Genomic DNA, 13004 nt, shown 5'->3' with positions numbered 1-13004 from the left:
GGCCTGGCTTGCTGGGCTGGGTGCAGATTAACGTCATACCCAGGATGCAGGAATGGCAGGTTAAGGGTCTTGCTCAAGGGAGGCATTTCTGGTGTTTATGGGATTCAAACCAACACCATATGAAACACACAAAAATGACATTTTACAGTATATGATTGTAATACTACATTTTTCTTTATGTCACTGTATCTGGACAGTACTGTTATGAGTTTTATTCACATGTGCATGTTAACTGTGGCACACACGGGCTCAGCAGTTAGAATTGCTGACCAAGCATTGGATTAGATAGCCAAAGACAACTGGAGGCTTGTATAGTCAGTTTAAACACAGGTTAGGGTATTTCTGTCCTCTATCAGCACAAACCTTCTTTCCTTCTTGTGAGAATGAGAATCGACATGTAAGCACTATGATATTTCTGTATTTTGTGGGAGAGGAATTCGGCCCTTGTTTGGAGACGGAGAAGACCAGCAAATGAAGCAAGAACCATATAAAAGGTCTGGACAGTGGCCAGACCCTTCGAGGCTGCGTCGACACAAAGAGTTGTCGAAAAACCTCCCAGCGTAGGGACGGAGAAAATGGCTGACTGTGTTGATCCAGATTCCCACCTGGATAAAGTCTGTCCATATGCCTCCCCGTCTGTAACTGCGTAAAACGTCAGTAAATGTAAGCTAAAAGATATTTTGTCTCATGTGATTCTTGTACCGCCGTAATCACTATGGGAGGGATATCGCCTTTTCTGGTATATTATGATATTGTTTAATTATTTAATAAGCCACAATATTAAAAGAACACATTTCCAAGAGAGCTAATGCCTCTGCAGGAAACAATGATGAAGCTTTTTAATTACATTCCTTATATCCTATCCTAATTTTAGCTATAATTTTCCAAAAGCTTCACGCCTATTATATAACTACTTTAAATGACTTCCATATTCACTGCTTAATTAAATATTTCAAAGTAGACAGCTTCAGTTGTGGCCATTTTTAGCTCAAGAGTTCATTTAAGCTACAACTCACAAAAGAGAAACTTTATTGCTGAGGACTTTCAGAGCTGCTCCACTCATGATAAAACTCTTACTTGTTTCTGTCAATCTTTTGATTATCTCATTGAATTTTTATAAATTCATACATTAACTTTTGCTTTCAGGCGTTGAGTGTCAACGGTTCATTTCTGATTGGTTTTGGCTCTTTAGGCTGAGTGTCTTAATGAGATCTGGCTTGTTTTCTTCACAACCCCTGCACTCATTCCCTCCAGGCCAGGTAGGATTCACCAGCTAAAGAGAAGTGGAATGAAACTGGGACACCAGAAGAACACCCAATCGGTCATCTCTGCGACATGGAGACTCATCACAGATAGTGACTGGGCTGAGAACCAAACCCGGGACCCCAGTGCTGCGACTGCACTCTCACTGAAGACAAATGAGGTTATTGTAAAACTAGCAGTCATTGTTAGTAAAGAAACACATTAAATGAGGTGAAGTGAAGTCAATTGAAGTGAAGTAACATGAAGTGAAGTGAAGTGAAGTGAAGAGATGAAGTGAGGTGAAGTGACGTGAAGTGAAGTGAAGTGAAGAGAGGTGAAGTGAGGTGAAGTGAAGTGATGTGACGTGACGTGAAGTGAAGTGACATGAAGTGAAGTGAAGTGAAGAGAGGTGAAGTGAGGTGAAGTGAAGTGATGTGACGTGAAGTGAAGTGAAGAGAGGTGAAGTGAAGTGACGTGAAGTAAAGTGAAGTGATGTGAAGTGACATGAAGTGAAGTGAAGTGAAGAGAGGTGACGTGAAGTGAAGAGAGGTGAAGTGAAGTGATGTGACGTGAAGTGAAGTGAAGAGAGGTGAAGTGAAGTGACGTGAAGTAAAGTGAAGTGATGTGAAGTGAAATGAGGTGAAGTGACGTGACGTGGCGTGACGTGAAGTGAAGTGATGTAGACTGAAGTGACGTGACATGAAGTGAAGTGAAGAGAGGTGAAGTGACGTGAAGTGAAGTGATCTAGAGTGAAGTGAAGTGACGTGAAGTGAAGTGAAGAGAGGTGAAGTGACGTGAAGTGAAGTGATCTAGAGTGAAGTGAAGTGACGTGAAGTGAAGTGAAGAGAAGTGAAGTGAAGTGAAGTGAAATGAAGTGGCGTGAAGTGAAGTGAAGAGAGGTGAAGTGAGGTGAAGTGAAGTGATGTGACGTGAAGTGACGTGAAGTGACGTGACTTGAAGTGAACTGAAGTGATGTGACATGAAGTGAAGTGAAGAGAGGTGAAGTGAAGTAAAGTGAAGTGATGTGAAGTGAAGTGAAATGCTGGCCATTCTTGTTCCAACCCACTAGGTAAACAGGTGCTGGTCTTTGCATTCAGCTCGACTGCCAGCATCATTAGAGATGATTTGATGTTCATATTGCACATTCAGTGTCCCTGAACACAAACACCCAATTAATACTAAGAAATATGTCAAAGGTTTCAGTGTTTCGCTCAAAAAGAAACCGATTAATGTGTGCTTGCATACTTGTAAAATTTTAGTTTTCCTCTTCTTTTTGACATTTCGCAACAAGTGCGCAGATGCAAATGGAAATTTAAGAGCAGCTCCAGTTCAAGCGAGCCTGCAGTTTGTTGACTTCTGTAATGGATTGGGGGAAACAATTGACAGGAAAATAAATTATAACCACCGGAACAGGAATACAGGGAATGAATGAAGCGCTGTACTGCACAGTCAAATCATTGCCAAGAATACACCGATTGATTTTGCTATACAAGAACTGTTTCTCTTAGTCAAAAGTGTTTACAAGTTCTTATAAACGGTAGTTGCACAATGAGATATGTTTCAAACTATAAAAACAAAAAAGTAAAAATAAAGTATAAAAAACAGCCAGCACAGTAAAACCCAAGCACAGAATTTTAAGTCGTATTTTTTGGATGCTGTGGATGTCTAATCTGTCTTACAGCAGCAGTGTTACCATCGAGTGTACTGTATAAAGCGGTATGTGCTTTCTAAAGGACCAAAATCAACATGATGACATTTAAAAGCAGCAAATGACTCATTGCTCTTACATTCCATACCACAATATTCAAATAAGATGAATATTAAATCTTATCAGCTGAATAGTGGCAGAGTTCACTTGCTATCTTTCTCTAAAAATAAGTTCAGCATTTTTCTAGGTGAAGTTATCCATGACTGTGAAAAATTAGTTTGACTTGGAAAAAATGCTGAACATATCATTTTAGAACTTTCCAAAAGAAACGTCAAGAATATTTGTTAAGATTAAAACACCTGTCACTGTACATAACAAATGTTTAAAGGATAGAACCAAAATAATAGTCATGATAAACCTAATCAATGGATACGTGTCTGTATTGTCCATCCAGTTGCAGTATCTATGTCTTTCCAATAGATGGCGCATGACACACATTTTTAATAATAAAATGTGTTGCATTTGTCATTCCAACAGATGGTGTATCACAAAGATTAATGGTGCTTTTCAAATCCTGTACCAAGTGGCACAAAACACAGATATGTGCACCATGGCGAACTGCAAATGTTAATGCTGAGCTCTACATTGACTATTTACACTTCAGCCCATCTTAGGCGGGTAGCACAGCTAGTCCTTCATACAGCACAAGTGTTTTGCTAGTTGTTCCTTTAATATTCTTACATGTGGACACTGTTTAATGCAAAGGGCCATCTCATATACTGTATCATGGCAGCCTGTATTCATAACCGGTCAGAACAAAGGTTAAATGCTAACTAACGTAATTAGACTTCAGCATGTTCCTGATACATCTCAGCTACTGTGCTGCTAAGTACAATACGTTCAGATGCCTGGTATATCAAAAGCCCAGCAGGGACTTCTCACTCACCCAGATTAGCCATCTCTGGTATAGATGCAGTGTAGGGTCCGTTAAGAAAGACCGGGGGGTTATCATTGATGTCTTGCACTTTGATGATGAACTGTGAAGGAGGCTCCAGCGGACGTAGTGTCTGCCTGTCCACAACTTGTGCTGTTAGCATATACTGGGCCTTCTCCTCTCGATCTAAGCTCTTGGTCACGTGGATATTGCCACTGTACTCATCGATGACAAAGATGGTCCCTGCCCCTTCTCCACTCAGCAGATACTTTGTACGTCCATCCCCTCTGTCCATATCAGTATGGAGCTTAAAAGGCAAGGAAGAAACAAGCAAATTAAGAATGAAAAAAAAAAACCAAATAAGAGCAGAAGTAACTGTAAAACACCTCATCCTAAACAGATCTGGCTACATTAAGCCATTCATATTCCAGGAATTCTTTTTTCTCGGGTGCTTGTTTGACCTCTTAGCCACACCCCTTTTGCACTTGACATTAAGAGGCACCTGAGGCTTCTTTTGTATTTCTGAAGTCCTCCACTGACTGTATAATTAACAGGATATTTAAGCAAGCAGTTTTAACTGATGGACTCTTCACACATTTCTCATTTTCTGATCTTGGTGGCTCTGAGGTTGGGATCTGCACTGGCAATCGCAAGGCTGCCGTTACAAATCCCATAAATGCCAAACGTGACTACTTCATTGGGCCCTTGAGCAAGGCCCTTAACCTGCAATTGCTCCGTCCTGGCTATGACGTTAATCTTCATCCAGCCCTGCATGTAGGCCCTCCAACCTGCAGGGAAAAACCTGGGGGGTGGTGGCAGAATGGACTTACAGAATCAAAAACATGCATTTATATCCAAAGCACACACAGCTCTGATAAAGCAATCAGCTTTGACGACAATGTAACTAAAGCCATGCTAGCAGAGGGTGGAGGAAATTAGATAGAAAAACAAAAATCACTAAAGAAAAGAAGCCAATGGGGATCCTCAGATCTTTGTGGTAAGTTTAAGTGACTTCATCACATCTGAAAAGAGTGCCGCAGCTCTGTAGTCATTCACACAGTCCACTTTTATTTTCTTAGGCACAGAGTTAACTGTCCTTTGGAAGAAGACAGGGACAGCAGATCTTCTCAATCCGATATCAGCCCCATCACTGAAGATGCCCGCTAATTGATTGCTACAGGTTTTTAAAACACGACTTGAAATTTCTTCTGGACTGGATGTCTCGTGGACAACATTAAGTCTGAATGACAAGTGAAACTGAGGTTAATCTGCAGTCGAGAGGAAGTGAGTATTATGTTTTCAGACTGTATCTCCTAAGAGCAGCCACGTTCTGAGCCATGATTGGCACCATGTCTAACTTTAGAATGTAACAATGGAGTATTATCACGTTTTTGTACATATCGTAAATCACACATTTACTGTGACTGATGGCCCAACGTCAATTTTTGTTTCATGTAAATTAGATGTTTGATGATGGGGGTCAATCATTTATTTGCTATTGTGTCAAGTTCTGATTCTGTGAAGTCTAAAACATCGTGAAAAGTTGTTATTCTAAGTCTTAAAATTACAACTGTTGTCAGAATGTTAGGCTTTTTCTTTCTTTTTTTTTTGCATTTTGTAGTGGTCCTGGATGACCACATCCTTCCAAGATATCTGCCCTGAACGCTGCGACCTATGTACGATAACTTCCAAAACTCTGGCTGCACCGTGTTTGTCTTGTCACAGGCTCCGGGCCTATCGAGTTGGGCCCATTTTGGCCCCGTACTCATCCGCATACCCTTCAAAGGCTGTGCCCAATGATAACTGCCATAGAAATTACTTAACTTAACTGAGAGTTTTGCAGTCAGTATGGCAAGGGAGGGCATTTCTGCACAGCCTGAAAGAAGCTAGGGAAGCCAGTGTATCTAGAATTTAGTTTTTATTATATAAAGCAAAGTTTGTAAATAAGAACCCAATATTACACATCTGTATTGCTTATTGAACCTTTTGTACTTTAATCTCCACTATAGGTTTCTGTTTTCCCTGAATCCCTTTGGACTCTGGTACCTCTTGAAAGGCTCGGGTTTACATGCAGCCTTTGTGCTGAAGACACACCACATTCTCACCTATTGCCAGATGTGCCCGATAGTGAACATTAGGTCGGACTTCCTGCCAGACCCCCATGGCGCTGCTGCCTATCAGATGGTCACACATTTCTTGTTTTTGTTGGTCTCACTCCATGCCTGAATAACACACCATATCTATCTATACCCTGTTCTCCTTTCTTCGGCACTGGCACCCTTCCCAAGCATCAAGCCTAAAGGGAGTCTGCCACTTAGAGGGTCTCCAGCTTTCCTACATTTGCATATTCAATCTCTTCTTTCTTATGAAGGCCTCACATAGGTCTTTCATCTGATCTGTGCAATTTTGGTGGTGCCTGTTGTCCACTGGACAGGCCCTAATAATATAAAATATTGTCATTTGCCAAGAATTCAAACCCCATTCCAGTATTTATGATAAGTCCTGCAGTTCTGCAGCTGATTGTATATGATGGAGGTATTGAATGATATACTGCCCTGCACAGGGGAACAGGCAAAACACACAATCCACAAAACAGATTTTCACTAAGCAAATTGAAGCTTATGCTGGGAATCACTTAAAGCATCTCTGCCAGCTTCAAACTTATGATAATCTGACATAACAGGATTCTGAGGATAACTGTCACAAGGTGACATGACTTTGCCATTCCTCACATTGCTGCCAAAGCTTCTAAAACAAATCAGCAGTTATGCTTTGCAATTTCAGAACATCCATAATGCATTCCTGACCTCGCTTTGTCAGATTGTTATTTGTCTGGATCACTCAAAGGTGCTTTCAGAGGCTTTTGTTTTGCTAGCGAACAAGAGCTGAAAGAATCGCTGCATAAATGACTTGCCACCTCCTGAAGAAAATGTTTTTAATATGAGATATGTGAGCTGGACTGGCCATAACCAGCTTGTGCCTAGTGCAGCCCATGACTCTGCCTGAATTGGATAAAGCAGGTATGGAAAAAATTATATGCTATATATATATATATATATATACATACACACATATATATATTGTGGGAAGTGTCTGGGGGTGGCACCCAGCCAGGATGCCCGGAAGGACCGGAGGAGGGATTATGCCTCCTCCAGACCATGAGGTGGTGACCGCCCTGGTGGCATTGGGGACCACGGGAACTGAGCTTGGAAGCTATACCTATACAGGCCCGTGGTCACCGCCAGGGGGTGCCCTGCTGCCTGGAAATCCCTGGTCCTCAGCACTTCCACCTCACCTGGAAGTGCTGTAGGGAAGACGTCCAGGTGCACAGCCGGTACTTCCGCCACATTGGGGAGTGCTGCCGGAAGATTATCGGGAGGCACTTGGAGCACATCCGGGTGATTATAAAAGGGGCCGTCTCCCTCCGTTCAGTGGCTTGAGTCGGCAGCGGAGAAGGGCAGAGCTCAGGAAAAGAGGAAAGGAGGCGGCCTGAAGAAGGAAAAGGCATTGTGTGAGGCCTGGACTTTGGGGGAGTTTTGGGGTTGTGTGTGTCACTTTATTTGTAAATATGTATAATAAGCGTGTGTGAGTGTTTGAACCATCGGTGTCCGCCTGTCTGTGTCCGGCCACCTGCCACTATATATATATATATATATATATATATATATATATATATATACAGTGACCACCAGGATGCTCCAGCCACCCCAAACACCCAAACACACCAGACACAGGCACAAGTGCTGCACAGCATACTCTAATTTCAGTAGGAAATAATTTTTCCATTGCTCCCCACAGCAACACTGCACAAGAAACAAGCACAATTCAGCACTGTCCTTTCTTCTCTTCTCTCTTTTTCTCTTTTCACCGCCACTCCTCCACTGGCACAATTTATCTGTCTTCCTGCCAACATTGGCTACCCGAGTGAAGTGAGGTGGCTCCTTTTATGCTGCTCCTGATAGTGCTCCAGTTGGCTCATTAGCCAGATCTGGAATCACTCTCAAGTGTGGTGGAAGCCCAATGCAGGGCTCTGCAACTCACCCTGGCAGCCCCCACGGAACTCAACAGGGCTGTTCCAAACTCCAACTCCCATGATGCCCTAACTGAATTCATTCAGCCACTGCAACCTGCGGGGCTGCCCTCTATTGCTCCGGTGGAGACAATGTCCTGTGCATATCTGCTCTACCAGGTCCTTCTGGTATATCAGCCTTCCTGACGGGCAAGGACCACAACTGTCCATCACTATATATATCCTATATAATTTGTGCAGCAGGGCAGGGTGTATTATCATGCTGACAAATGCCTCTTCCATTGGGGGATATCACTACCATGAAGGGCTGTACCTGTTCTGCAACAATGTTTAAAGAGGTGGTACACATCAAATTAATGTCCACATAACTCAGGGTTTCCCAACAGGTCATTGCCCAAAGCATCACACTCCTTCCAACAACTGGTCTTCTTCCCACAGTATATGCTGGTACCATGTACATGACATAAATAGGCAGATAACGAAAGTGGGAGTCATCTGACCAGGGTACTTCCTTTCAATGATCCAATTTCAATTATCTTTGATTTGTCTACAGTAGCCCTTCTGATATTTCATGCCAAACTGAATAGTCTTGGTCGACTTCTTCCATCAATGAGTCTTGGTCATCCAACACCCCTGTCTGCAGCTAGCCATCTGGGCATAACAATGTATATACACGATGTATATACACTACATTTACAGTATATGGATAGATAGATAGATAGATAGATAGATAGATAGATAGATAGATAGATAGATAGAGAGTCAGGCAGGCTAGCTTATAGTGTGTCTCACAGCTATGTGGTCTACTTATATTACGGGAAAGGATTTGAATGTAACACCAACTCTAACCAAGTTTCCATTTGCTTTAGAATGGAGAACAACCTGGAAGACCAATAATATCACTCCTGCCAGGAACAACAATGCTCCACCCCTTCCCTTCCAATCCCTACTTAAACCACTTGATCCAGTAATTCCTCATCATGCTTGACCAAACCCTTAAGAAGGACAGATGTCTCTGGAAAATCGAGAGCCAACATTTCAAACTGGTACAACGACTTTTTTATGATTTATTTTTATTAACTTTACGGTGGTGACATCATCACGGTGCCATTTTGAGATGCCTTTTGCCCTGTTCACCACCATTTTGTTGTGCTCTTGATTTGTTCGGCAGCCGTTTTGACAATAATGTCCTTGGTCAAGCATGTGATAAGTGTCAATGCACACATAATGTCTCAGACAGTAAAATGGCAAAGTAAAGGAATTTGTAAAGGACCAGAAGATGGGAGCAGTGAATATCGTGGTTAAAAAAACAAAAGAAACGTGTCAGAAAAGCCAGGAGGTCAAATTTACACTACAGATAGGACCAAAAATTGAACTCTAAGTAAACACATATAAAACCTTTTAGACTTGAAAAATCTTTAAGCAAATCAATTCTAGCAATACAAAGAATCTTTTCACAAATACCCAAAATCTTAGAGACCATAGAGTAGCAGGCCACAGCCTTAAATACCTTCTGGGTAGGCACTGCACGAAATGGCCACCATCATGATAAAACAAAATGTCAGTCGACAAATAATAATAAATGACAAAATTCATTTCAGATCACAAAATGAACAATAATAATGCATTAGAACAATGCCAAAACGAAAATGCCCTCAAACTACTGGAGAAAAATCCTTATAGTGCAATCCTAGATGGGCTGGCATTACACTACGTGACTATTCATCAATTTTCAGACATAGATTTCACTTGCTTAATTTTAGTACATCATGGTTCGTGTTTTAGTACAGCATGTTTATGTCACCCAGTTACAGTATGTAGTGTGACATCACATGTGACTCAATCATGGCACACTGTGACTTGCCACAACAGAATCATAGTAGTTGTGGCAATGGGCTCGCTCCTGTGTGAGTGTGAGAGTTGACAACCAGTGAGCACTCAGGAAGAAGTATAATACTTGTAAGGCGCCTACATTTTGGACATCGCAGACGGACGAGGCTCATCGGTTCAATTTCTCATGCTTGTCATACCAAAGCAGAGCTGAAAATGGAAAAAGACGGAATGAGACTGTGGTCTATGGCCGGCTTGTCATCCTGGCCAATACCCCCAGGCTGCGAGATGGAGCCTTCCCTGCAGCATGGAGGTGTCCCAAAGACCAGCAGGGAATCTTGGACAATGGAGTTTTCATCCACAGCCCTGCTGGATAACCCAGGGGCCGCTAGACGGAGCTGCAGGGAGGAACAATGAATATCATTTGCCCTACGCCCTGGAAGTACGTCCAAGTCACATGGACAAGGGGAATGACATGCTTCTGGGGTGAAGAAAGAGTTTTGATCTGACCTGGAAGTGCAAAGAAGTCACATGGACTGAGGGTTCAGAAGCACTTCCGGGTCACGGACTATAAAAGGACTGTGGCAGCTCCCAGACGGCAAGCTGAGCTGGGTGGAAGGGTGGCAACGCGTCTGGGAGTGGAGGATTGATTTATTGTAGTGTATTGTTTAATTAATGAGTATAGTGGAGGAGAGGGTGCTTTGTGCACTGAGCTGTGAGAATAAAGTCAACATTTGGACTTTTACTTGGTGTCTGAAGTCTTGGACAGGGGTTCAAGGGAGCGATAGCACCCCCTATCTGTCACAAGACGAACTTGCTATACTAGGAAAACATTTGTACAGCCACCAGTGCTGTCAGGCAGCAGCACATTAATAGGCTGTCAAAATGCAGCGAGTTGACAATACTTTGGGAATCTGAAACTGTGCTGAGAAGCCACTAGGAAGTCATTTAATCCGCCCTCCCCTGCGATTCCTCAAGGCAACAAGATGCGGCAACTCCAGCCATTAGGTCTGACAGTGTTATGTCAGCAAGCTGACAAGTAAGTTTAGTGAGCACCAGAAGAGAGACATGAGACAGAAAAACGAGTCAAAACCAGGAGATCAAAAGTCCCGATCATCAAGCTAAGACATGACAACAAACACTGCGGCCAAAAAATGTAGCAAAAAGTTCAGTACCACAAAAAATTAAATGAGAAAATTTTAAAGCAAAGGATGTAGAAAAGGGAACTGAAATGTGCAACTCAGATAAGGGAGTAAATGTTACCTAACCTTTCAACCTGTTGCCTCAATTTCCCAAGGGTCATGACTGACATTTATCCAAAATTACGGCGATTATTAAAACTGACAATGATGTCCAAAACACATCCAAAAATTAAAGAACACATAAAAGAAATGATAGAATGAAAAAGTAACATCAGAAATGAAATCTACAGCTTGAAAACAAGTGTCAGATCTTACAAACTGAAAGAAAGTCAAACAAAATATAAAGGGAAAGCAAATCGTAATGGAGAGGCTGTCTGACTGGAAGTCGTGTAATGCGCCGCTGGTCTTACTTTGGTGAGGGCTGAGAAAGACAGGCTAGTCCAGGGTGCTGATCTACCACCAGGGATATCTGAGTGTGCACCCAGGAGCCCCCGACAACAAGCGGCCCCTTCAACTTTGACCATTTGTGAAGACAATCGAGTGTCCTTGTGCCAATGGGGTTTTAGTGCTCTGTGCCAACTTGTGCCAACATAAAGATTGAGCAGCATGAAACAGCCAGGTGTCCACGCCCTTTAAAGAAGGTTCAACTATCTGTTAAGGAGCTCAGTTCATCAAGTTCTCCAGGGGCCTCTGGGGGTCTTAATCCAGCCTTGGGCGCTTATTAGACTTTTCTGGCTTAAAGAAAAAGTCATGTTGACTACATTTCTGCTTAGCATCTTTGTTTTGTTTTGCTTTATAATTACAAGTAAATGAAAATTCCTAACTACATATTTAATCTGCTTCACTTAAAAACTTGCAATTTTTGCTAATTTTTATTTCATCCATCCATCCATTATCCAACCCGCTATATCATGACTACAGGGTCAAGGGGGTCTGCTGGAGCCAATCCCAGGCAACACAGTGCACAAGGCAGGAAACAAACCCAGGGCAGGGCGCCAGCCCACCAGGACGAGAGGGGGCACTGCTGCTAACATTGTCTTCTTTTTTTGTCCCTCGCTGTCCTGAGAAACCGCTCAATGCAGGCACCTAGCCCTGCTAGCCCCTTCCAGTCTGACCACCATAAATTCCGGGTGTCCCACAAGGAGACATCACTTTTGGACCCAGCAAGCTGCCAGACAGAGCTCTGTCTATCCAGACCAGGTGGAAGGACTCAGGTACTCCATTTTTGTTCTGTTTATTATTGTTTTTCACTCGTCCTCGGAAAGAATAAAGGGGACGACCCGGTTGGTGTCCTAAAATTTCACCCCGCTTGAGTGTGTCATTACTGCACCGGACCACACGTTTTTTTTGTTTAGCACAACCTCATCTTGTTTTTTATGTCATCAAAACATGTTCACAGGGGCATTTTGTGTCTTGATGTTTTATGTCGTCATGACACATTCTCATTGTAGGATGTCATCTAGGTGACGATACACCACCAGACATCTTCAAAGCATTCCTTGTCTAAGTTTGTGAATAGATTCCTAAAATCTTTCAAAAGTGCTTTCTCTTTTCATTACTGGGATTAAACCTCCTTTGCTTTTGATTCTTGACCATGACTTTTGACTGCATCTTGGGCTTTGTCACATGTTAGTTTGACCTTCTAGTTGCATTTTGGGTTAGGGATTTCATTTTCTGGTTCGACTTACTTTGCCCTTGTGGCCTGTTATTTTCCAGTTTATATTTCTGTTTCAGTTCCAAACTTGTCATCTGCATTCATAATGGAGTATGTAGCCACGTTAGGACTGCCTTCGTCTGAGGTCTGTGAGTAGACAATGGAACCGAGTGCTCCAGAAGTGTAGGCACTGAGCTATCCAGACGGTTATGGGGATAGGCAGGAGGTTTGGAGAATTTCTCCAAATTGGGTTATTGAGAACATGTTATGGGTGTTTATGTGTTGAATGGCACGTTTCTTACACTCCTTTCTGAGGTTTTCAAGGTGAGGAATCACATTTTGAGGTCAGTTTTTTGAATCCTCGCTTACTTAATGTGAATTATTCTGCAGTATCGTCCCTGCCATTTTTATTTCTTTATTTTTTTACGGACACTGCTTCTTGTTTCTTCCCTTGTTAGGTCAGCTCCTGCATTGTTAGGGACATTCCCTCAAAGGCAGTGACCTCCAGATTACGATGAGAAAGT

At 42.5% G+C, this 13004-nt stretch overlaps 1 protein-coding gene across 1 annotated transcript in view; it reads right to left on the bottom strand.

The window, feature by feature from the left end:
• LOC120525567 (cadherin-24-like) overlaps nt 1–13004 on the bottom strand; it is a 109902-nt gene that overhangs the window by 66750 nt on the left and 30148 nt on the right. Inside the window, exon 3 of the mRNA XM_039747970.1 lies at nt 3837–4131. Coding sequence (XP_039603904.1) covers nt 3837–4131 — 295 coding nt within the window. The remainder of the gene's footprint in view (nt 1–3836; nt 4132–13004) is intronic.

Source organism: Polypterus senegalus, chromosome 1 (assembly GCF_016835505.1).
Source record: "Polypterus senegalus isolate Bchr_013 chromosome 1, ASM1683550v1, whole genome shotgun sequence".
NCBI lineage: Eukaryota > Metazoa > Chordata > Cladistia > Polypteriformes > Polypteridae > Polypterus > Polypterus senegalus.
This window is presented reverse-complemented; position numbering and strand designations above follow the sequence as displayed.